This window comes from Betta splendens, chromosome 5, assembly GCF_900634795.4.
Source record: "Betta splendens chromosome 5, fBetSpl5.4, whole genome shotgun sequence".
NCBI classification, from domain to species: Eukaryota; Metazoa; Chordata; class Actinopteri; order Anabantiformes; family Osphronemidae; genus Betta; species Betta splendens.
This window is the reverse complement of record NC_040885.2, coordinates 17,289,811-17,316,763: the sequence shown is the minus strand read 5'-3', so window position 1 is coordinate 17,316,763 and position 26,953 is coordinate 17,289,811. Positions and strand designations below refer to the sequence as shown.

Here is a 26,953-nt window from a genome sequence, read left to right as displayed (position 1 = left end):
CCGCCTGTGCTCCAGGAGCCTCTTCACCGCTGACCGCATCACGCGCTGCCGCCGCCGCCGACCGCTGTGACACCGCTGGAGTTGAGGATCGCTCTCCGAGGAGTGAGCGGTATAAAAATAGAAGCTGTCATCGCTGGTTACTGTGAATGTCCACCCTCTAAAACAGACAGCGTCTAAGCTGCCAAGCTTCCCACAAAGCCCGGCCTCCTCTTCCCTTTTTATGGAGCCCCGGCCGCTTTGTGTGAATATCACACCTGCCACCAGCCATCCTGATTTTCTATACCTTTGAAAAACTAAGGCTCTTAACTGCTTTGTGCGCGTGGCTGTCAGCACTGACGGCTCCGGGAGAAACTCCGTTCCTCAGTCACACTTCCTTTTTGCACGAGTGGAAATCAGCCTTGATGAGCTGCTATCATTTCTCCATGCTTCACGCTGACTCAAAACAATCAAGACACTGGGGCGAAAACCCCTTCACACACACACACACACACACACACACACACACACACACACACACACGCTACATGCTAACGTAGCACTGCCTGTGGCCTCAGGCTGCGTCCTCCAGGGAGGAAGGAGTGAAACCAAAGTGTGAGCGTGAGTAAGAAATGGAAACAAACCGGACCGAACCGCTGCGAGTCCGAGCGCCGGCGACGCTGACGGAGACACGGCTCCCATTAAAAACAACAGGCCTGAAACACGACTCGCATCCACGCGGAGCCCAGATGCAAGCGTTGCATCAGCGTGTCACGCAGACAGGCAGCGAGAGCCCAGATGAAATGTTGTTGTGTTGATGCCAAAAATCATTCAAGTCCAGTTTTTTTTTTTTTCCTTTCGCTGCCGCGTTGAAATGCAGCCGGGTCAGAACCGCATCCAGCTCAAGTGTTTCTGGCCGGCGTCCATATTCAGCAGACGAGCGGCAGCAGGAGGTTCACACCTGAACGGCAGCGTTCATTCTGTTTGAACAGTCAGAAACGTTGGCATGAAAGCGACGCGATTCGCTGAGACATCAACAGATTCATCTTTTCCACGGACCTTCGTAGGAAACGGTAGCAAAGACTTCAGCGGAGGCATGAAGTGAAGGTCACCCTTCAAAAGGTCCCAACGGAGGAGAGGAAGAGGAGCATCGTGGTTTCCAACAGTAAATGAGGAAAGCAGCAGTAAAACGCTGCAGCTGCTTTTAGAGACTGACCCAGAACCTGAATAATCATAATGTTTCCAATAAACGAAGCCAAAGCTCCGCATTACGAATAGATGAAGACGTGGTGTCATGACATTACGCAGACCCTTCTCCAACGGGACACGCTGAAAAATGTCCACTGATTAAAGTTTGATTCATCCTCTGCATGATTCAAAGCTCGTAAATAAAACATGGGCGTAAAAGACGGGTGTGCGTAATAAACGCACGATCGACGGGCGGCGAACGCACCGCGGGGGAACAACACTGGGATCTCTCTTCTTGCGCGCGCGCGACACGTCTCCTGGCAAAGTCACTCTCACGTGAGCGCGCGCGTCACTCAGCTGTGGCCCAGCGCGTCTGAGCGTTGACAGGCGCCCGCTCCGAGCGTTGATGCGGGGCGATAGCGGCCCCCGAGGCGGCGCCGCGCGGGCCTCGGCCCCGCGTCCCCCCCCTCTCTCCCCCCATGCAAATCATTAGCCGCAGCCTCCTTTGTTCGCCCGGGTTTGTACAGCGCGCGCCCCTGCCTTTATCGTTCGTCCTGCCAAGCCTGCGGAAATGAAAAGCAATGCAAATACGGCTGGCTTTTAGGAGGCGGCAGATAAAGCAGGGAGACCTTCAAACCGCAACGCCTCATCCGCTTCAGTTTAGCCCTGACCGAGGCATGCAAATTATACCTGAGACGCAGCGAGAGCGACGCCGCGAGCTGCACAGGCGCAAAGCTGGGGCTGCAGATAGGCAAATCTCCCCCGGAGCAGGGTTAATTGGCAGAAAATATCTATAGAAAGCTTTAGAAAAGGCGGTTTGTGAAGTCCCACCACAAGCAGCACATATTTATGGCGCGCGCGCCGCGAGTCCCGCCAGTGAAACGCTTGCGCAGCACTTCCGCGCGCTCGTTTTGTCATTTCGCCTCCAGGCGCGGACGCGTTCCGCTGCGGACCCGGGTGCGAGGCTCGGTCCGGCGCCGCTTCAGCAGATCACGGCACGGCCTCAACCCTCGCCGGAGCTCCGCGGCGCCGCTGCGACGCCCCCCGCGGTGACGGGATCATTGCGGTGCTGCTGGATGCGGCTCCGCGCGCTCCCCGGATGACGTCTCCGAGCCAAAGCACGGCGTAAACGGGAGCTCGCGGCTCAAACGAAGGGAACACAGGTAAACAAAGCCTAGATCATAGCGTCCGCCGGGGTTCGGGCGCGTCGATGCCAGAACAGGGCCCGTTTGCATTGTTATATGTATAATATAGTGTCTTATGCAGATGCACCAGACTGCGCTCAACTAAACGCTGCTCTACTCCTCTCATTTTGCCCATTACACTTTATTTTAGCGCTGACCTTTCCTGCAGAGGCTCCGTTCACTGAACGCACCGCCCCCCCCCATCCGTTTGACACGTCAGCACCGCAGGGGGCCTTTACGTGGCCCCACTGCTCCACGTGCAGTCGGAAGGAATATGAAGTTATTAATGTAACTGTGAAGTCAAAGGGCAACAGGACACATTTACCTGATGATTGGCCCTCACCTTATTTCCCACTAGACTTTGGATTCCGCCCAGACCTCTTTGACACGTGCTGAGAGAGGGATGAAGCTACAGTACGTGGGGGGTGGGGCTCATGTGAAGGGTTCGAGTTCCCCAGTGTGTTTTTACCTGCAGTTAAAGCCGCTCATAACAATCCGCCCGTCTCCTCCGCTGCAGTGTGACATAAGCCGCTCGCTCGCTGCCTGCGATGACGAGGCGGCGGCATAAAGCATGTGACAAAGTCTCAATGGTTCATCATTTCACAGCCAAGTTCCATTCAAACGCCGCACTTGACCTGTAATTGAGAGGAGCTGTCAATCAGAGCATTTGTTCAGGTCTGTCGACAGGTGAGCGCGTGCGAGGGAGATAAAGCGCTGAGCACAAAGCTGAAGGGCGTTACGTCAGATTTCACACGTCCTCCTCCTCGCGCCGTGAAAATATTTGGTTTCCAGCCGCCGAGAGCAGCTGACTGCAATTACGCCAACCCAACGGCACGAGTGCGAGAGGAATAATCCAGATCAGACGATCGCAAACTGGATTTTGTGTCGCTGGGTTGCAGAGAAGCAGCGGAAAGTGTCAGGTCATTTGCATAATAATGGCAGCGACGTACGATGCGAGTCTGCGGAGCTAAGCTGCTGCTGCTGCTGCTTTAAGCTGCTTTGATAACATCACCACCTTCATCTGCATTTTCCATTCACTCAGGGGAAAAGAATCAAACCCAAACTCACGTTTAAACAGGTTTTAATTTCGCTCCAAGCGTCAGACAGTGCGTCCTGTATACAGTACATACACCTGTGATACTTCAGTCATTGTGGTTTATTGCTCACTCGCAGGCCGTAAACACGCCGACGGTCGTAGGTGGTAAAACAAAAGGTGAGCGCACCCATTATGTCTGCAGCGCTGCCTCATTGCACCGGAAAACTGCGTGCACACAACGACGGGGACGGCGCGCGGACGCCGAGCCCGCGAGTCGCCCGCCAACTGTGACGGATGCTCATAACGGACGGGTTGATGCTCCCGGCGCTGCGGCCCAAACGGGCCCGTTCGTTTAAAGGCCGCGCGCGCTCGTTAGCGCCTCGGCGTTCTGCCCGCGAAGCATATGTTGCATCAGCAACAGTGCAGATAGAGCCAATTTACATTCATATGGAATGGAATTAAGTTTTAACACCACAGGAAAACGGCGAGTGATCGGTTTCTTCTAAACATCAGCACTGTTACAAAAGGGAATATACTGCAGGCTTATTTAGTACAGTAAGACGTGTAGTTAGTGGTACAGTACAGTAGTAGTAGTATTATTTACTGCATAAGAGTCTCAGAGCATCCGTCAAAGGTCACCTTTGAAATTAAATCTCATTTGTGAGTAAAAACCTGAACGGTACCTGATCCTCAGCTTATGAAATAGAATCATGTTTATCTTCTGGGGACTCACTCATCCTCTGTTTAAGGTTGAACGAACATCTATAGTGACCGTGAGGGTGTCGTGGTTCTAGCAGCAAATGTGAGCATTGAGCATTTCTCACTTGACACTGGGATTTACATTTAGATGACAGCATCCGAGGACAGTTTTCATCATCGGCTTCTTTTCTTTTTTTATTTTTTTTATTTTGAAGAATGATTCTCGCTGACAGCATGATGTTTAAATGCCTCGGAATTTCAGCCGCGAGCAGACGGAGGAAAGGGGAATAAACCTGGATGTTCCGAGGGGGAAATACGAAACATGAACTTTCTGCTTCATCTGTGATGAAAAGATAAGTCGGGATCCGTGTGTGGCGGAAAATTATACACCGTGACCTTTGCCATTGCTCAGTCCACTGAAGATCCACAGTGGGAGTTTCCACCTTCTGAGCCAATACACGACACGTTCGTCTTGACTTTGACAGAGATACATGTGAAATGTCAATAGTCCAGCGCTCCTGTAATTCTGAATTGTGGTTATAGATAAAAACATCACATTTCTCACAGTACCACTGAACCATGTTCACAGACGTCCTGCTTGTTTTAGAGTCTCACATCTTCACAGTTGAAGGAAGAAAGGAAATTATTTTTATCCGTAGCCTAATGACAACAGGTTTATATCACGCAGTATGTTTTTATGAGCCTATTAGGTTAAAGACCGGCCACGGATCTGAAGACGTGAGGTCTCAAAGCGCCAGAGACGACGCGTTGTTTATGTGCATCCTCACATCATGACTATAAAATATTTATGTCTGCATTAAATTCAAAATATTTACTAAATAGGAGCATGAAGGAAAGCAAATATTCGCGAGGCCTCGTTCGCGTCACAGGTAACAGAAATCAGTGCCAGTTCCAAATAACTCAGACTGGTGCCATTTGTTCAGTAGCACCAGCGTCCATCAGAAACAGCTGCTGCGTTTAAATAACTGCAGCGCTTGTGTGTGTGTGACTTTTCAATTAACATCAACCAGTCTGTCTCACGGTGGTGAATAATAAAACACACATACGTGGTGTTTACAATATTTGGGCGGGTGTTTCTCTGGCGTTTCACTAATAACTACAGCCTGATTCCAGTCCTTTCAGAGTGTTTTTCCGAACGCGACCGAGCTCGGGGAGGACATCACAACCTCAGGGACGCGCCGCGTTTCTCACTACCCAAAACATTTTTGGTTTCGCTTTGTCAAGACATCGCGGATCCAATTTTGACACAATAGTAGGTATCATACATTCACATTGTATGGGATGAGAGGAAGCTGGCAGAGCTAATAAAGGGATGCTAATGTGCTTTGTGATGCGGCAGCAGTCTCCAGCCTCCACCTCCGAAAAGATGGGATCAGACAAAAACAAGGCCTGTCACCAACTCCGCAGTGCATGACAGGCCCAACAAAGGCGCCTCTCAGAGGCCTTCCTCCATGAGCCACGCAGAGGAAGGAGCCAGGCCACACGCAGCCGTGATGAGATTAAACTGAGCCATATCAATCTGAACTTGGTCCGAACGATGAAAGTCCAAATGAAAGTAATCACATGGAACCAGTCTGCGACTGGCGACGGTGATGGTCCAGAGATGGTTCGGATCCTACAGGTCGGCGGTACCTGTGGTGAGCGGCTCGTCTCCCTCCTCCATGGACTAAATCACAGCATGTCACAGTTTGTAGCAGTGGCAACACCTCCTCATGCAGGTAAATCCCTCGAATTTATGGAGCAGGTGAGTCAAGGGTGCGCTGGGCAGACCTCCATAAATACACATCACTCTGCAAATGTTTTCATGCTCACACCGTCAGTGGGAGCTGCCAAACCATGAGAATATCCTCTGACCCGTCCTCGCTCGTCCTAGTTCCTGCTGCAGCTCCTTGCTTCAGTCGCCGGTAGCCCTTTCCCCCGGAGATAATGGCTGCAGACATCACCCTGTCTCTGTGCCCAGAGTCCTTCTTACAGGGACGCCCTCTCACCCACGTTTCTGGCTCGTCGCTCAGCTCGTAGATGGAGCCGTCCTCCACGCTGTGCTCCAGCGAGTCCTGGGAGGAGTCGGAGGCCTCGTCGCCCAGCGCCGTGAGCGGCCGCCCGGGGAGGCCGGCCGTGGAGCGCAGCTTGTACTGCAGGAGGACGCCGCGGCCTCTGCCCGCGCCGTCGGCCGGACCGGAGCCGTGCTGCTGCAGGGACTCCTGACAGGAGCCGTCGCTGCGGTCCTCGCCCGCGCACGGGTCCGGAGCGTCCCCCACAGAATCCCTCTTGAGCAGCTCGGGAGACAGCGTGCTGGTGGTGGCTACCAGGAAGTCCACGGGGCCACAGTGGGCGTTCAGAGACATCATGCCTCGTCCTGTGGACAAGAACGTGTAGAGGAGGAACAAATGACACACTGTGTAATGGATTCATATTGCTCGTGGTTAACAATTATCTGTAAGTGTCCATAACTGTGTGACTGTGGTTAAGGTTCCATAAAGCAGCATGGAAGAAGGTGGTCATGAGGAGTTTTGTGGGAAGGAAGCGCCTCATTCACTCGGCATAATAAAGAAAATGCTGCCAGGCAGTTTTTAAATTACCCTGCAAGAATGTATAAACAGTATGATTTGTGAGGTGTCTGCCTAGTAATATTTGCACCAATTCCCAGAGCCACAAGAAAAATGTGAAGTGCAACCTCAATAATCAGCGGCGCACAGTAATCCTGTGTCCTGAAAAAACACCTTGCTTCCTGTTTGACCTCTGAAGAGGCTGCTGATGCGCCGGCAGCCGGCCCCTGATTCATACCTGTTATTTTGGGGATGCCCTCCAGTTTAGGGACGGGGAGAGTGATAATTAAACCCTGGGCAGTGCCGACCCACAACAGCCCCTGACAAATCAGGAGACTCGTCACTTGCATGCTCTTCTGACCTGGGGAGAAAGAGAGAGAGAATGAGGCACCTCCTAAAAGAGCAACACAAGCTCCATGTGGGCGAAAACAAGCGGGTGCAGCTCTCAGAGCCCACATCATCAGTTCACTGCTCATTGATTAGACACAACATTGACATAACGCTTTGAATCCACAGTTTTTCCCATTAGAGGGAGAACATAGAGCTCGTTTTACGGTTACTGCCTCTTTTGCAGAGATATGAAGGGAAACAGAGAATTTATGATCTATGACAGTCTTTGGGGCCGGCGCTTAGCAGGCAGCTTCACGCTTCTCTCCGACAGTGAGGCCATGTGGGGTCGCCGTTCCAGCTGTCTGCATGGATGGGACTGTCACAGGTGAGACCGAGATCTCGCGCTACAAACATCGTAATATCAGGCTTGTCATGGACTAACTGAACTGTCCATCAAATTTTATACTAGACTGAAAACATCCTGCACATAAACACACAAACCTCTGCTGCACCATGAGTGAAGATTCTTATGGGGCAAAGTTTAACAGAATCATCATCTGATCCCAGAGCAGTTGGAGCTTAATACTTCAGCTTTACGGCTGCAATGCAGTTTGTGTGAGTGAAGGTTTATTTTTTAGAGACCAAGTCACTGTTTCTGCTTTCGCTGGGCTCAGTGTTGCGCTGCATGCGCAGTCATGATGGAATTATGAACCTGGTCCCATGCTGACCGCTAACCAACGCCTCCATATGCTGGTGATGCAGCTGATCAGCATATTATTGCCAGACGTCCTGCCAAAATACTTGCATGTCAAGAATAATAAAAAGGCAAATGTGCTCTTGTTGTCAGCGAAAGGTGTTAGCTCAGGCTAAGCTTCAAGCCCTGCGATCAATCTGTGTGTGACAAGCCCAGCACATGCACAGCACCGGGCTCCGGGTTACATAACGTTTAGAAAAATCCCATTTGTCGGATTTCTTGCGACTGACCCAAATAAAAGAAAAATTGTCACGGAGGCAGGAAATAGAAATTGGTACTATACATTTTAAATGGCTGAGGTCTGTGTGGTTCTGAAACACCGGGCTTCAGTTACTTTTGCTAAATGAAGATTTCCTGTGTACACGCAGCCCAATCACCCCCCCAATGAAAGCGCAACGTGAAATGTTGCTGGGTGGTGCAACATGAAATTCATTCTCCAGAAGAACATCTACCTGTTCTGTTTCCCTATAATTAGGACTGAAGCCTTTAGCATCTTTGGCCTCAAGCGGAGCCCGAAGCCGTATGGGGTGATGGTTGAATCTTTACAGACTTCTCACTGCATCACATTGAACTGGAGTGTGATCTGCCGTCTTCTGGGTTTTCCACAGATGCTAACTGGGGTTAAAGCCTGGACTCTGGTTGGCCACTCAAGGACAACCACAGCCTCATCCTGGAGCCACTCTGGCGTCTACTTGGCTGGATACGTTACATCGCTGCCAAGCAAAGATTAACCGTCAACTCAGTCTCAGCATCCACGTCCTCTGGAGGACGACGTCTGTGTTTGGCTTCATTCATCCTTTTCTTGAATCTGGTCTATCCCCATCTCCATGTGTTGCTATGGTAATTAGACAGGATAAGCAGCGCTGGGAATTATGCAGACATCGTGTTTGGAGATGTACCTGAAGACTTTCATTTCGGGTGATTAGTCCACATTATTTTATCCGTTGGCTCTCAGAGTCCATTAAACCTCAGAACCTGATGCAGCTTCTGTTTAACTGCTGTACTTTCAAACGACTGCTGCAGGTATCTGTTCACCTTTCCACCAAAGGTCATTATTGCCTATTTACTCACATTGACTAAAAAGTCAATTCCTCCAAGAGTCCTGATGGATTAAGGCTCCTGGTAAAGCACAGACTGTATGCAAGTCCCCCCCCATAACACAAGATTTTATAAAGGGACAGAATGCACGCACGCACGCACACGCACACACACGATATTCAACAATATTATGCTGTAATTAATTAGTGTCATTTATGCCATTTTTTTTTGTGTTACGCTTTTGTTGAGTTTTATACCCTGAATTAAATTCCTTTCATTTCAGAGAATGCCTCTAATTTATACCTGCACAATTTCATTTGCCTGCATTTATTTGCATGTAACTTTCCAATCAGATCAAACATAACGAGTTGGTGTAAGCGTCGCATGAGACTCAACATTAGCGCGACAAATTAACTTGTCTCAGCCCCAAATCCTGGGGCTGAGATGCAGATTGGCTTTCTTTGATAAACTTACCTTTTGACATTCTCTGAAAAAGAATACGAAGAAAAGCGAAACACATTTTTAAGTCATTTTTAGTAGCACAATATTAGTGAGCGTCAAAAGATAACTGCACAGTTCTAGTTAAAGAGCGTAAACACTGTTGTCGATGTATTTCTGCATTACTTCTGTGCTCCCTCGCTTCTACAGTCGCCCCAGTTGTGATCTATTTCTGTACAAGCATTTACCATAATATCCTTAGTGAGCATAATAGAATTACAGCTCAACAGCTCAAAGAATGCTCATTTACATGCGTATTTACATGTTAGTTTTGTGTCATGTTCAGATTATGCTGATTTGCATGAGTGCTTCAACTGTGCCATTAATTAATTTAATTTGATGTGCGGAGATGAATCGCTCACGCTGATGCTGCGTGTAGGGGAGGAAGTGGGGGCTGAGCAGAGGCGCAGCCATCCAACGACGAGCAGCAGCTTTAGGTGCGGGTCACAGACGCCGGTTAGAAGCCAGCAAAACGGCCTGTATCTCCAAAACGCCTGCCACCTGCTCCTACTCTGTACTTTGGTTGCAGAGATTAAGTGAGGGAGAGTCTCGCGAGCACCCACTCCCGGGCTACCGTGAAATCGGAAGTTAAGTCGGAAGATGTGGGTGCCAGGCATTGTCTTTAAGAACTGTGATAAAGAGGGATAATGACAAAGGCACTGCCGATTAAGGCGGTATAGCTTAACCTCCAGCAGTCCTGGACCTTCAGGCTCCTGCAGCAGCACACGTGCTTCGCAGCGTGTCGTGGGTTTATCACGGGACACAGTATTTGCCTTAAAAAGATGATGTCTCCAAAGATAAATGCTTCCCCGTTGATGTCACTGAGGACTTTGCTTTGGTATATTATTTCTTCACTCTAAGGACAGAACTATTAAAGGCATTAGTACAGAAAGGATCAGCAGTTTCCTCCGCTTTCTAAAAACTTCTGTTGTTTACTGCCACTGCTTTTCCCCATCGAGTATAAATCACATTAAGGGGAGAGGATTAGGGGGTATATCATTACTGCATGTCCTAGCATAAGTCAAGTAGAAGGAGCAGAGCCCATTTCAAGTGTATCTTTGGTTGTAGCGTGTTGGGGGACGGTCTTTTCTCTTGTGAGCTCCACAAATCACAACATAAGTCAAAGATCCTCTTCCTTTTGTGGACCCCAAAGACATGAGCCAGAATTCTTTTCCTTTTCACCCTAGAACTTCCCTCAGGGCCGAGCCTCGAGGCTGCCAGCCGCCCGCAAATCTGCTGCATATTTCAAGGGAACACAGTGGAGCTGGGTGAAAATGACCTCTGGGTCACCACTTTCCTCCAGACACCTCGGCCACAGGAGCCGGTCCTCCTTAGAATCTTCTCCCAAAATAAAGCGCTTTGATCTAAAAGAAAAAAAGTTTGTTCGGAAACAAGTGTCTGTTTTTATTCTTTATGCTTTACTCAACTCACAGGAGAAGGCGCCGTTTTTTTGTGTGATGGGATGGAGCTACAGTACCATGGCTTTGAGTATTGCTCTAAATACATCAATCACGGTCTGGCGTGACTCAATGAGAAGGACAACATAGTCTAAATCCAGACGCATTCAAACGACTCACAGGAACTGTAATCAAAGCGTCACATGTGCTGAATGAGCCGATGGCCTGAACCTTGCATCGAGTCACATCTACTGTATTTAGCGCACTCAGACAGTTTTAGGTGTGCTTCTTTGCTATATGACGCTTTTTTACCACAGTCCTTCCCTCGAAGATGAAAAACACCCACACTGGCTGATAAATATTTCATCCATCATGAAGAAAGGCACACAGGAAGTAATGGGCTATCTGCGGCATCCTAAACGGACGCCAGTGAGGAGTGTGACGGGGGGGGGTGAGGATTTTAAAGCAGAGCGGATGAGATGAAATGGGGAGTAAGCGCGAGAAAGTGGGACAGAAAAGAAAGAAAAATATTAAGTGGGAGAGGAAGAGAGTGAGTGGAACATGCAGAGGAGAAGCAGCAAAACGGGCCTGATAACGCAGAAGCATTGGCGTTTAGAGAAAGACAAGAGTGTTTCCATGGGAACCCTTGGTATGGAAATATTTAAGGGCTGCCATTTTACTGCTCCTCATTGACTCCGTTTCTCTTTTATTAATCTCTGGATCTCACCCCATGACTGTCTGATGGCTTTGTGAAGACCTGAGATAGATACTTATGCAGGTGAGGCCCCAGAGAGCGAGACCCAAGGAGCCGCATGGACATGACATGAATACTGTTCTATGGAGGAGAGTATAACCAGCCATTATGTCATAAAACTAAATGGTTATCAGCCTCATAAACACACTTATTACTGCTCCTGATGGGAGTTTACCAGTGTTCAGCAGCGTTGACCGTGAGGAGATGTTGATCTCCTGAAGAAGTTCCAGTGTTTCCGTGTGAAAGAGGCGGATGGAGGAGCCCTGGGAGAACGCCATCCACACGCCTCCGCCGGCACAAGTCATGTGGACCACGCTGACCACGGGATCCGGGTGGACTTCAAACTTCTGGAACACAAGAGAGAAGGAACAGGCCGTCACCCCACTCAATGATGAGAAACTTATTAAGTATTATGGTCTGTGAAACAAAACCATCACTTTGAGGGACTTTTTCCTCTGTGTAACAATTTAGTTTTCTAAAGTTAGATAATTTTTAAAGCTCAATGCACCATTTTATTGCATAATTGCTGTGGCAAAGTTCATTTACTGTAGTTTATTATAATGTTGAAAAATATGAAAAATCAGTTTCCAATCAAATCAAGGCTGTTCTACGGGTAAATAAACTACTGTAACTGTGCCTCCCAATTTTATAAGTCATATTTTATGAGAGCTTGACGCACGTGAGACGTTTTTGCATTGCTCCCCTGGCTTCCATCTTTTTAAGAGCACAATGGAACGACGGAGTCTGAGGCACACATTCTTAATGAGTTGCTTGAAATACATGCAGTAAGTCTTATCACGGCAACACATACGGCCCCTGCAGTTGGAGGCGTGACAAGGGCTGGTTCGGGCATCATCTCCAAACTCATATCACTGTCAGTGCACGAGTCGCGAGAGGTTGGGCAATTAGTCGGTCAGGCTGAGCGAGTCAAGAGGAGAATGCTTCCCCCACTCCAACCTAAGTGCACCGGCAGTCAGGGATTACCACCTGTTCCTGCGCCCTTGCCAGTGGCTCCTCCTTTGTTTGAAATTAGGGAAAAAGGAGGCAGCCTTTGATGTGTGCACTTTTTTAATTGACTCCTCAGCAGAGGGGGTCTGGGAAAATACCATGTTTTCCAGGTTTAGCCGGCAGAAACGAGACGTTCGTAATGAAAAGGCAAATTTCACCTTCAATCGCCCATCGCAATTCTGACTATACAGAATATACTCCATAATTATCACATTAATCACTATCAAGCACGGAGGCTTGCAGCTAATCAATGGCGGACACTCTGTAATTGGTGAACACCATCTTGCAGACCACATGTTCTCCTTTAAAGATTCTGGGAGCTACTGCACAATATGATCAGACAGCGACACACAAAGATCCTGAGAACATGTTTAAAGCAGGACTTTGCCTGAAACGTATCTGCTATATAAACCGAGCCTGTAGAATTGTCTGCATGCATACTAACTTGTCTTTTCCAACAGCTACATCCCTCCTCCTGGGTAGCTTAGGCCACAAACACTGCAGCTGCTCTGAACAACCCATTAGTCCCTCATTGCAGGCAGTAAGAAGGGATCTGTGTCCTTCAGTGAGTCCATACATCTATTCTGAGCCGAGCAGACGCGTGAGTGATGGGAGAAACCAGGTAAAGAAAAAAAGAAAAACACAGTAATGGAGCAGGAAGGAAAAAGGCCTGCCAGTCAGTATTGATCAAAGCTCGGATGTCCGTGTCCTACTTCGTTAAGGTTTGGTTACATGGGAGACCCCTACAGAGACTGTTTGTGGAGCCGTGTAATGATGCAGAGACTCAGCTGAGAAGTGTCTGGAGCAGGGACAACGAGTTGACGGGTTTAAACTAAATTACGTGTGCGTAAAAACAAACAAAACAACGCACTGCAACACTGTCTGGTTCAGATCAGCCCCCACTGTTCACTACATACATAATAAACACAATTATGCTTTCCTCATTTTCACCCAATTAAGCCATTCCAAATCCCACTGCCTGCCACCAGTCCTGCTGCTACTCCGTCCTTTAATTCAGCCTCACTCGATCACTAGCCCACGCATTGATGATTGATTAGTGGTGACCACACACCTGCTGCTACCTGAGCTGTAATTATTATTATTAATTATTGGGTTATTTACGCATTTCATGCAAAGCCACATGCTGGAAGCAGAACGACAGACGCCACACTCTTCTGGGTGATGGGAGATGATTTTATGCCTCCTGCTTCTGTGAATGGACGTTTACTGCTACTCCTCAGGGGAATTTTTATTTGTAGGTTCGGCACAAATATCCAGCGTGACTGTGGGATGAGTCGATTTAAAGTTAAATGTCAAGGTCACTGTGACCTCATGTTTGTCTTGTTGCAGTATCTTAGCAAAGTCTGGAGGGAGTTCACTGCATTGTGGTAAACATCTACTCAAATTAATGCACGAGCTGATTAGAATGCGAGTTTGAAAAGTTGTATCTGCAACTTGAGTGAAAGACGGAGACACACAAGCTGAATAAAATGAATGACGGGGCTTCTGCACCCAAACACACCTCCAGCTATATTTGTCTCTTCTAGCAGGCCCCATGTTGCTGAGGTTTTGTCAGGACTATAATTTTCATCTATCCTCACTTGGGGCTAATGTTTATATTGAAGAGTACAAAGCTGCAGAGTTCACACAAGTATTGAAGTAAAGATGTCGCTTCTCGTGTGACAACGCCGTAAAAAGTTTAACCAAAGCAGACTAATAACATTGTCTTGTCAAAGCAGAACACAAGGATGAAAACAACACAAACAATCAAACAAGAGAGACTACAGAGACCAACAATGCTGAATAAACGATTTAACGTGATGAACACCTCTTGGAGAGAATAATGGAATAAAGTGAAGTGAGTACGAGTCCTTGAGCCTCTAGCGCAAACTTCACTTTTACAGGTGACCAGTGCTTCTCCCCCAGATCCTGGAAATGCACCACAGTCCTCCTGAGTCCACATTAGTGGGAGGACGGGGTAACCAGAGGTGACCCGTCTGCTCTGTGGGAGATACAGTGAACCAGAACTGTGCTTCTGCTGCGTGGCCACTCACCTGATTGAGCGTGTGTCTCTGGAGGACGGGCCGAGAAAAGCCGACGAACACTTTCATCGACCAACGTACATTTTCTCACATTGTAAATCTGAGGTCACCATAATGTTTCCACACAGAATAGGCGGTTAAATGCAGCTTGTATCTTCGACGTCTCCCCAAATCTCTTTTAGAAGCGTAACTCTTTATATTTGGGGAGAAAGGCGCAGCTTTTGTTAATTGTAGTTCCTTGGTTCAAGTGTAGCTGAACTCTTACACAGTGAGCATTTCCTTCTCTCCCCTTTCATCCCTTTTACACAGCCACGCACACTTACATCTGAAGGCTATTATTAAATAGTTTCCAGGTCTGTATGTGAGCTTGAACATTACCACAAGGGTTCGTTTTCTGCCATTCAGTATTGTCCAGCGCAGCCAAAGACCACTAATGACGCACAGCGTCCACCTCAGAACGGCTACGAAGCAACGGAAGCGTGACACAAACACCCAGGACGGACCTGGATGTTCTGGAGATAACGGTGCAGGTTCCCGTGGCAGAAAAATGAAGCTTATTTGTGTGCGATCCAACGAATACTGTATGACTGTACAAAACGTTTGAATTGTTGTCCATACAGCAGCTCGGGGCTGTAAATCTTGATGACATCACAGATTAGAAGGCAGGCTCTCTGAGGGCGTGTGCATAAATCTTGAAAGCAGAGTAAATTTTCCTCAAAGCTGCAAAATGACAACAAGGCAAATATAATAAAAAACACCTTGTGTAGCAGTTTCACTTAAATATATATTCATCCAGGCTTTCAATCTTTGTTGTTGTAGTGAAAACTGAGGATGATTAGCATTTGGAGTGGAGCTGTTTAATTGATTAGACAAAACCAACAAAAACCTTTTTGAAAAAGGTAAATATTGTCTAGACTCTAGACAGTGTAGCTTTTAATCCCAAGGCAAAGTGTAACATGATGTTGACTTACCTGAGTGGTGACACTGGGGATGTCCACGACTGTGACAGAGTTGCCACAACTTGCCCAAACCGAGTCATCCAACACCAGCATCGTCCGCACTGGTTCTGAGCCCAGAGCGACGGCTCTGTAGGAGTCCGGGTCCCAGAGCTCATCTGGGGAAGAAAACACACTGCAGCCCTTAAAAGACAGAGCAGTACCACATTCTATCACACAGGTTTTGCACCTTGTCCAGTCACAAATGACCTGGTGCTCATTTTATTCCATTATCACCCCCCCCCCCCTCGCTTTCTCACCCTTTTATTCCTGATCACTGTAAAAATATAGCAGACCGTTTTCTTTCAGTTTTAATCACGGGTCATGCGTCGCAGCCACCACGCACGCACACACAGTTATAAAGTGACATGCACAAGCACTGCCATTGCTATGCGCTAATGAAGCTAAATTAGAGAAGGGAGTGCACCCAGCCATTTAATTAACATTTTGAGTTGTTTATTTCTGTCTTTCATAGCAGAATAGCTTTACAATGGCTTCTGACTTCCACAGGTTAATTGCTTGGCGTGTTATAAAGGTCAAATTTCCACCTTTTCAACATTCACTCTTGTAAATGTCCCTCCGGTCCCTGGCGTTAGACAAGGCTCTACCAGCGCTTCAGCCTATGGGGAACCAGGCACTAAACCCAACTCGCCTCTTTGTAAAATACTGTAATTCTAAGTTGCCGTGGTGTCATCTGAGCGTATCTAAATGCAGAGCACGGTTTTCACTGCGGTACTGAATGATGTGCGTGTGTTGTCCTCATGTGCCTTTTGATGCACGGCTAACTTTTTGTTGCTGTTGCTACTTTTAGACTGCAGCACACTAGTCAAGGGCATGAATCTTCAACAGATGTGCAGGATCCACCAACATCACCCGGCACCCTCTGGAGCTCCTCTCCTGTCCTTTCTTTATACACAAAGCATGAATAGTAATATTTAATCGGCACGCAGCAGCTTGGTGTAATTAATCATCCTTTCTGCTTGGGAGGAGAAAGCAGCGCAGGAGGAGGGCTGGCACGTTGACACACTCTGGCCAGGTAAGAGGAGCCCTGTGATAAAGCTATTGTGCTGCCGCTGGCTGTGAAGGCTGCAAGCCACCGCTGAGATGGTGTTAAGCCTCCTGGCCTTGTGCAACGCTCGACTACACTTGGCATGCCATCGACCACATGGCGGAGTGTGATTTTCATACTTGCACCAGGTGTGAGAATCACTAGAAATGAGAGGTCTAATAAAAAGAATCAGCTTGATTGTATGAACACTATCCTCTGAAAATGTCTGGTTTTAAAAATTGACAATCTCTGACCCATAATAGAAAGTTATATTATTTTATTTGCTTAGTTGCCCTGGAGGTGCTTAGGGTTAGGTTTCACATTTAGTCACAGTATAACCAACTGCAAAGTGTGAACCACTGGCAATTACCACATTGTCACTCCCACAGCAGAGCAGAGCCATGGCAGACACTGACCTACAGCCACCGGAGTGAGAGAGCATCTTACCCTCGTTAGTCCTTTCATACACCATCATGGTCCCGTTTTGCAGGCCGGCGAACAGGAAGCGAGAGCAGTGCTTGAGGCTCAGGACAGGGCAGCCCTCTGGGTTGTGGAGGGTCAACAGGCATTGTGCTGCGGTGTCCACGCTGCCGTAGACCAGAACACTGGAACAAGAGCAGCACAAGCAAACATGATGAATGACTGTCATTTAAGATGACAGACTGGCTCGTTTTCATACGCTTTGATTTAACGGCGCACTTTGGAGCAAAGCACAGTGTCTGCGCAGCCACTCAGTCTTTCTCATGTTTGAAATGCCATCTGAACTTTGCTGCATCTTATTGTCTTCTTCAATATGACAAATGCACACAGCTGTTTGTCTCTGTCTGTCTGGGAAGAAAATGTTAAGAAGCACCAGAGCCGACACTCTTTCAAGTGTTCCTGAAACTGCTGTTTAGGCTTCTTTATTTTTTGCTTTTTTTTCCTGCACGGACACGTAAAGTGCCCTAAAAGAGAGCAGAGTCAGAGGCAGCAAGCTGCTGATGTAACACCTGCAACGAAATATTCTGTATATAAAAATGAAAAAAACACAGGTAATTTAATGTAATAAGAAAATTGAAAATGAATATTCTGTCTAAAACGTACTGTAAATAAGACAAGCGACTGCGATTTGCAGCAATCCTTGAACTCACCCTGTGGAGATGAGGCGGCTTATTGGATTCTGATCGCAGCAGCAGTACTAATACTGTGCTGTGGTATCAACTCTGATTTCTTGCGTTGATGAAATATTGACAGGCTAATCTACTATAATACAGCTAGAAATGTCTGGAGACTCTAACAACAGATAATAGGATATTATTTTACAACAGGAAATGTAGAGACTACTTTAAAGGTTTTGGGCGTCAATCTTGTTACATGTGTTCACAATATTTCCTCGACGATATGCAATTTATGCCATTTTTGAAATTGTCTCGATTTAATACTTAAATCTTGAAAGTTTCTCACCGGCCATCATCTAATCCAACGCAAATATTGGCGCTGATCCCCGATGGAGCCTTGTGAACGCCAGTCTCCACGTCTTCAGTCAGAGAAGGTTCTGGGACATATTCCAGGCATCGAACAGGACAGCCCATCTGCAGGCTCTTTAAAGCCCTCGGAGTGGGCCTGTTGAGAGAAAATATCTCGATCTGTCCCTCGGATCCGTCGCCTCCACTGGCCACCTGTAGGGAGAAAAGAACGCGGGCTGAAAAGGCTTGAGGTCTAGTGCGAGACTGCACCAGTGGATTGCGATGCCACAAGCAATGAAGTCTTCTGCTTCAGAAAAGAAAACGGCTGATCACAGAGCAGATCATGCTTGTTGTGTGTTGCTGTCAGAATAATGTGTCTTTTCTCGTTCTCCTCCTGTCAGCAATTTAGATTTAGAAGAAAAAAGAGAAAGGTTCAAATCAATTATCCCCTCAGACCTCGTCTTTTGTAGTCCTTCCTCTCCTCTCTGAATATCACTTAGAATTTTAAATACAGTCTGTAATAAATTCCCAATGTCATCTCTAGAACATGAAGCAATTCTACTCATCTATTCACCGGTGAAGAACTGAGCGAGTCTCACCTACGTTTCTGAAAGCTGCTCAACAATGACTGTGTTTTTATGGGAATGTACGAGATCAAGTGACGCCTCTCCTGCTACAGTCCTGTCACTTAATGATAGAGAAAACAATCATTCTCCATTGATTAAACTGTCAGCGGGGCCCAATATGAATGTCAAGGTCAAGCTGAGAACTCGACTCCGTTATCAGCCCCAGTGAAGCAGCAGAGTTGGTGCAGTTCGCTGGATCGATTTCGTAGCACGGTTCGTAACGCGTCTCTTCCTTCACGAAGCAGCCACACAACTGGAGAAAGACTTTTGTTAATCACAAACCTTAGATATTATCAAAAATGTTCCACCAAACATAACAGGCACTGCACGGTGGGTGACCCTGCATGGGCCGAGGGTCCGTCTGAGCAGCGCCCAGGTTCTAATGCATTATATTTAAGGGCCTTCGAGTCAAACTGTCAATGCCAACACTAAGAGAGCCACGACAGCAGGAGCCCTGCAACCTATCGCCGATGCAGTTTCAATTAAGGTGGCACTGCTCCTATTCCCAAACAATTAAAGTGTCACTGTGGGGTTTCAATATGATTTAATCCATTACTGCTTCGTGAGGCCGGGGTAGATGTCCACGCTAAACACATTGTCCTTCCTGGAAAAGAGGCACAGCTGCTCGCTGCTAGACAGCAAAGATTTATTCTCTGTATGAATCATATTGTGTGAATGTGACATGAGCTAAATATAGTCTTTAGCTCTTCCCCTCCACTCTCACCCTTATTTGCATGCAATCATTTGTTTGATTTGTATCAGCGTGCAGGATCTGGACAGGAGCGATCCTGTGGGTTCTTGAGAATGAGCCAGAACAAATAATGGTCTGTTGCACAGGGTGAATAGGAGATAGGGAAGACTTATCTTGCAGCAATGAGGGAAACACACACACACACACACACACACACACACACACACACACACACACACACACACACACACACACACACACACACACACACACACACACACACACACACACACACACACACACACACACACACACACACACACACACACACACTTCAGGTTGACTGTGTACAGCCAGAGGCAATGTCCCTCTTACCCAAACTCCTCCGAAATTTATACATTCTCATGTCCATCTGAACCTCTCAAGCGTTTCCACACCACTATCACCGCGATCCCCGTCAGCAAAACACTTTCTCTTCCTACTTTAAATCAATCCTCTACTGATATCCAGTGCAAATGCTGTGCCCTGACAAAGTCATCGCTACTTATTTATAGAAATAGATATCTGGAGTCGTGCCCTGGACAGATTCCTGCCCTCAGCTTGGGAGAGGCAAAAACTTCCCAAACAGTAAATGCTCTGCCAACATTAATTAGATTGCTCTGGGTGCAGTGAGGAAGCGTGGGAGAGTGGTCATGATAGCACATTCTGCTAAATTGTATTCACCACATTAACAAGACCAGGCACGGGTCGCCAGATTGTTGATGTACTCTGAAAAGGATGCAGTTCAAGTTCCCCATTACTGACACCAGGTAGGTAATGCTAATCTGCTGAATAAGTGAAGGAGGAAACACAAGGGCAGGGTTAATGAAGACCTAATGTGAACAATGAGATGCAGGATGCTGGGAAAAGTGGGACAAGGACCGTGATGGCAAACAGGGAAATACTGGGGTATGATGCTGATAAGACACAATGCCATTACTCTGATCAAAGCGCACCGAAATCCCCATAGCCCATCTCACTTTAACATGATTAGTGTCATCTCCTATTTGACAGGCTTGCCAGGGAGGTAGAACCAACTGGGGGCGGGAACACTCAGCCACTAATTATTCTTGCTGGATCCTTCCTTATTATTTTTAGAGGATACCGGTTGGCTTTTTTTCCCCATGTTGTGTCACAGAACGTTGCTTTTTAAATAAGGAAATCTGCACCTTCCTGGAACCAACTACTCAGGTTTCGGTGTAAAACACATCCAGGTTTTTGTTTATTTCACCATCTGCCTCTTTGCATTCATCAATTTGTACCTGTGAACTATGTCATTGTGTGTCATTTTAAGTGACCCTCACCTGGTTCATTTGCGGTACGCACCATTTATTGTACTGAAAGAAGTACTCAGTGAGCTACAGTACTTATGTTCTAAGTTTATTAGTACAAAAATGCAGAGCTTTACTACTGAGATTTTATTTCAGTGTGTTGAATGACTTGCTAGACAACCTCGTGTTATTAAGATGGTGCTGCACAGTAACTACAGGGGTGTTACAGTCCTTTCAGTGGCATTTAATAAGGTCAAAGTCCTCAACATCAAATCAAAAACTCAACTATAGTTAGTGTATTTGCATTGTTGTACCCTCTAAACCTTTTGAAAAACCTTTGAAAACCGATTGTTTCCTTAGACAAATACATTTCCTAGAACCAACACCCCCCCACATGTCTAGTCTGTGTGATGTAGTCAGCAGCTCCACTCATTATAAACCACTCTGAACTCACCACTTCACTTGACTTTACACCGTGTGAATTTTCCTGCAGACGCTTTATGGAGAACAATACTGCATGTCTCATTCAAAGCTTTGCGATACATTTTTATTCAGCTTTTAATGAACAAGGGCAGAACATAGACATTTAAATGGTCGCGGTAATTCTGGCAAAAGCAAAACTTTATCAGCGACTGTAAAATTTGCATTAATTTGCCTTGTCATTGGTTTTAGTTATTTGACATTTAATTGAGTGTGTGGGTGCATGTGTATGGGTGCATGGGGATAAGGAACGTATTACTTACCCAGAGGTAGCCTGGAGGTAAAGAGGTGCTCGCTGCAGAGAAGCCCAACAATGCACAGTGAACAGGATTGTGAAGGGCAGCTTCAAGCTACAAGACAAAATGAATATTGATTAAAAAGTTATTATGGCAATACAGAAACCTTATTTTTTATTCTTTTGATATAGCCCTTCTAAGTGACTGCAGAATAAGCACTGACTTGTCATTTTTTTATGTGCTTGCACATTGAATAAAAATCTGTGCAAATAACAGCCACAGCGCTGCCATCAGCGAGAACTTCATCATTTAACATGAAGGTTAATGGCTTTCTACCTGCTGGAAAAGCTTTAAATGTAAACGGTGGAAAATGCGGCTTCAAACTTACCTATCACAGAAATAAGCATGGACAATGATGGACATAAACTACAGACTTAGCCTGTAGTAATTCTAGTATGCTGGGTTCAGAAATGTCTGAATTTTAGATTCATCCCAGCATCAAAAGGCCAACACTAAACGGAATAACTCAGCTTCAGTCATTGGGCCAAACATTAGTAAGCGTCCTTTCTACTCACTGATCCCCGTCTTCACTCTATAAATACACTTCATTCATCTGTCAAAGCCTGAACACGGCAACACTTTGAGGAAAGGTGACACATAGGCTCAATTGTAACAAAGAGAACTTATTTCCATACGGACAGAAAGACGTCAGATATATTAAATTAGTTACATCAGTTTCAGATGTACCAAACATTCATAATGTATTTAAAATATAACATTTACCTTAAATTGAACCTGGTCAAACTAAGCAACACGTAAACGTCGTCCCATGAGACGCTAGTCCAGTTGTTTTATTATTTACAAGAGCCAACATCTGAGCAAAAGGGAATAAAAATCAATACTCCTTAGACATACAGTAAAGCAGCTTTGTTTGCCTGAAACAGTGATAAGTCTTGACATTTACAGTATAGATCCAGTAACTGAAACAGCATCACGTTCCCTGTGGGCAAAGCTGCTCTCCCAACCAGCAGACTGTCTGATAGCCAATGATTATTACTTTGCTGTATGAGCGCTAAGGCTGGGCAAAGTGACAGACAGGAGAGATAACGGTGTGCTGTCTGGATGATGGGGAGTGAAAACAGGTGAGACGGTGAGCTGGTGGGTTCGGGAAAGAGAGAACGGAATAAACAGAGGGAGAGGGTCAGCGATGAGCACCACACGTCTTTAACTGTCGTCCTCCGCGGCAGCAAGCATCAATCACAGGTAATTTATAGCCTCCCCTGGTCAGGACCCTCCCCGGTTTCTCTGTTGTTGGGTGTGTTTGTAAACACTAAACAAAAGGAGGATGCTGCCTGGACCGCTGGCCTCCCCATCTGCACTGCAAGGGTATTCCTCCACTCACTCACGTCTGTCCCCATCTATTCATATTCATTACACAGATGCATGACTCGTCCCTCTATCAATCTCTCAGTCCTACTTTTCTATTTCCTTTCCCATCTTTCACTCTTTTTTGGTGTCCGTTTCTTCCCCACCGCTCCTTCTGCTAGCCCTCCACCATGTGCAGTGAAATGTTTTTGATAGGTAATTAAGCAGCAGCTATAATTGGAGTCCATATGGAAGCCCTGTGGTTATGAGAGAGAGAGTGGCTGTGGACCAGAGGGACTGAAGTATCATAACAGAGGATGCTGGTAGTTCCATGGTGGCTGAATTTCTCCTATCACCTGAGAGTGGGAAGCGTCGCAGGGCAATCTTTCCAGGCCTAGATTGATTTGTATGTTAGCACACTCCAGAGCTGCTATGGCAGCACTGGTGGGATCCAGTCTATCAGAGCAGCCCCACCACAGCTTCACAACGCTGTAAATGACGAGCCACTTTCACCATTAAACCATCTGACGCCTGCGCTTGTACAATGATAACGGGCATAAAAAAGAAAAAAATAATCATCACATTCAGGAAAGCTGTAAAGTAATTATCTACTTGTTAATAACACCTTTTCATGTTTAATATCACTAAGCAGCACTTGCATCACAGGACAAGTAAAGGAAACTCGTAAAACCATCCAATAATTATCATGGCAAAAATATTCCATGAAGTCCGTTTGGAACAAACCACACAAGTGTCTGAAGGACGTGCCACTATAAAACTCAAGGATAGAGTTGTTCCAAGGACAGCGATCATCCAACGCTCTCCTTTCGATGCCCAATGGAAGCAGCATATGGGTCATCGATTATACAACTGTACCAATCACAGTGATGAGGTTTCAATTTAAAAATCTATTGGATCCAAGTTTCCTCAAAGTCGATTGTCAACCTTGTTTATAGCAGAGCCTGCACGTGTGAGTTGAGGCTATTCCCAGGTGTGGAGGCAGGATGTGGGAGGAAGGTGAGTGTGTGAGCCAGCTGAGGGAGGTTTGATAGAGGACTTTGGGGATTGCAATGAGCAAGAGGGAGGAAAGTGGCAGGTGAGCTAATTAAAGCAAGATTTGTTGATGTGACAAAAGGGCAGCCTTCCAGCTGCTAGTTACCAGTGACCCAATAGCCGGCAGAGAGTCTACCCCACCCATTACCCCAAGAGGGCGCTAGCCCATATGCTGGCTCCAGGTGGCACTAGTTGGCACAGGAACATCGATTGCTTTTCTGGAAGATAGATTTGTGTAATTGTGCCCATTTTTGCAAGATGGAACGGAGAGTATTTACTATGACTGGTTTCCAGCCCAACTACTTGCGACTAAAGCACTTTGCTCTGTACATCAACATGGAAATGGATCCATGGGTGGTTACTGCCGCAGATCTAACATGACAGGGGCCTGATATTTGCCGCATGGCTGTCAAAGTTGTGTCTGTTTGCTGAGCGCGTTTTCCCGATTGCAATTTGTAATTTTGCTGCACAAGCGCTGGCCGGGCGCATTGTTTTTCCTTTCCACACCGCATTGCTCCACAGTAAGCGCTGTGAAATCCGCTCCCCGTTATGTGAGAGATTTACCACACAACAGACTGTTGACATGTGCGATCTGAGACGGCTCCATGCATCATATTCACCAGGGGCACATAATGTTATCAATGACAAGACATGCTGCAGCCAGCATTGCATTGTTTGGCCTCCAACATGCTTAGGTAATGGATTCTCTTTATTGGAGAGAGCGCTCCACAGTCACTTATGAAATGCTGCATTAACTGAAACTCCTGAGCACACATTTCTGGACTGTTCATGGGAGGGAAAATGACTGCACATGATTTGTATTGCACCTTAAAGCCTGCTCAAAGTAAAATAACAAATACTATCTTAATAAAGGCTGTGAATACAGAAAACCAGGGGCTGGACGTTAGACACAGGGAGAGAAAGTATCCCTGTGTTTTTGTAATTCCATGGTCATACAGACTTCCCCCAATCCCACATACCAACAATCTCCTCCACGCACTAACAAGCACTAATAGAAAACGTCCACTATTAACTGATAATTGAACGGTAGTGGCACTCCCTCGCTGCTGCAACCACGCGGCCCAAGGCTGCACCAATCGCCAGTCAGCCTGAAATTACTCACATCCAGAGCGCAGCAACAGGTAATGCAGACTAAACAAGCTACTAACATGAGCGATTTAGCAACGTTGGTGCTCGGCTTGTGATGAAGAGTGGCATTCATTTACTGCTAAAATACGACGGCGTGCCGAGGCTGTTAAACACCTATTGTGTAACTTTGCATAAGTTGTGGGGCAGGCGTTTACAGTGACTTGACTTCATTCTGCATCTTTATACAGTTTGTATAAGTGCTCATGTAGCAAACCACTGTATACACACATGGTTGCGGTCATGCACTTTGACACAGCGGCAGCACAATGTTTGTTCATTAGCTCTTGTGCAAAGCATGAGACTCTCTAATAAACTTAATGCTGAAGGACACCGAGATCAAAGTTGAAACTCGCTGTTCATATTCTGATTCCATGAGCTAGATGTCACCCTGTGATTTATATTCCTCTGGCATGAGTGCAGATCAAAGGGCCAACCACCTGCTGCGCTTGCAGGCCTGCGTCACACTCAGAATATTCACAGCCATTTGAAAACAATAAGATTAAACTCTACACGAGACAGCGGAGACAACAGACAGACATTTAACTCCTGATAGACGTGCGTCAGGTCGTCTAAAGGTGGTTGGGACTTGCACCGAAAACATGGCTCTCTTATTATTAATGAGCTCGGGACATTTCCCTCAATTTAATAACCACTGTCTGTACATTAACGATTCCCTGTCTCCTCTGGCTATGCCACAGATCATATCAGCAATAAGTGGAATGAAGTTGGAGAGTGGTTTTGCATATAACTACTCAGAGCCCCAGCCTGACATTGGTAAGACATCACAAACTCATATTCATGACTCGACTGAGATTTTATTCGTCATGTCCTTCGCAGCTTCCAGCCCAACGCCTGTGAATCCCCCCACAAATGTGATGCAAATTCACTGTGTCGCAAAGCCCCCAGTTCATAGGCACACAGACCCACACAGCCACAGCACCAACTCTGGAGGCCAAGACAGTTCCAGCTCTGCATGAAAGCAGTCCACAGCCCACGCATTAATAGGTTCAACAAAGGACCACTGGTCAGAACTTCCATTCACTTCCTCTTTTTTCTCTTCCCTTTTGACAACAGGAACATCTGCACAGGAAGCAGAATCTTTACTCAACTCAAAGGCAGTGATAACGTTTTGTCAGCACAGTCCTAAATGAATCCCTGAACACACAAGTGGACAAGACCTTCTACAATCCTTAATATCGGATGGCAGGGAAAGCAGAACAAAGGCAGCTGTGGTGCCAGCTCAGTCGATTCCATGCGGTGGCTACTTTTGCCAAAGAAGCTCTGCACATCAAGGAGCACCTCCTGAATTTGAATCCGCCCCTTACAATCCTTGGATCCTTCTTCTAGGGTGGCCTGTTTGGCAGAACATGAGACAAACACAAATCACAACTGTTCACAAACACTAATCTGGCTTTTCAACCACCGCACTTCAGGCCCATTGTTTCAGGCCTGACATTTTCAACAATGTTAAATTTTCCACCCGTGACTTCACCATCCGCTCAGGATCACTCTGAAAGTTTGCTTTCGTGACAAAACAGCATGAGTAGACTAACTTATCAGGTCCAAGATAAATCAATTAACTTGAGTGAAAAAAAACCTTTTAACAGCATTAATGCTAAATGAAAAGTTTAGGTTTGAGCCTCATTTATAACAGAGCAGGAGATCAATAAAAGCTGTCCTTAAATCTCTTAACAACAATGAATTAGGCAGCATTGAGAGGAGGAGCTGTCCACATTTGAAAGCAAGAGGCAGGAAGAATAATCAGTAAGAGCAGGGAATAAGCAGAGAACACATCACTGCAACACAGGATTGGTTTGGCACAATAGGAAATCAAAGGAGAGAGAGGGCTTTCTTCCGCTGTCTCCTGAATTGATGCAGTTCTGGCCTATCATTCTCTCCACACCGATGTATCAACACAGAAGAAGAATTAGCACATTTAGCAGATCTGCAGGATTTCCCTCCTGGGTACATAATTTGTTCCTGCATGCTATCTTGAAAAGTACAGAGTGAACAGAGACCTGAGGCCAGAGGAGGAGGATTCTGCTCTGCAGTGCTGCTGCTGCATGTTTGATTCTTGGTAATTA

General features: G+C 46.5%; 1 protein-coding gene across 3 annotated transcripts in view; it reads right to left on the bottom strand.

Annotated features, from left to right (window-relative positions):
* Positions 1-3,412: 3,412 nt before the first annotated feature.
* Positions 3,413-26,953, bottom strand: part of arhgef10la (Rho guanine nucleotide exchange factor (GEF) 10-like a) — a 72,610-nt gene continuing 49,069 nt past the window's right edge. For all 3 annotated transcript variants that reach the window (XM_029150302.3, XM_029150303.3, XM_055508947.1), the window contains 7 exons: positions 21,330-21,416; positions 17,958-18,172; positions 16,962-17,119; positions 15,443-15,585; positions 11,597-11,768; positions 6,889-7,011; positions 3,413-6,460 (listed from right to left, as the gene is read on the bottom strand). In XM_029150302.3, coding sequence (XP_029006135.1) covers positions 5,913-6,460; positions 6,889-7,011; positions 11,597-11,768; positions 15,443-15,585; positions 16,962-17,119; positions 17,958-18,172; positions 21,330-21,416 — 1,446 coding nt within the window. In that variant the 3' untranslated portion in view covers positions 3,413-5,912. The remainder of the gene's footprint in view (positions 6,461-6,888; positions 7,012-11,596; positions 11,769-15,442; positions 15,586-16,961; positions 17,120-17,957; positions 18,173-21,329; positions 21,417-26,953) is intronic.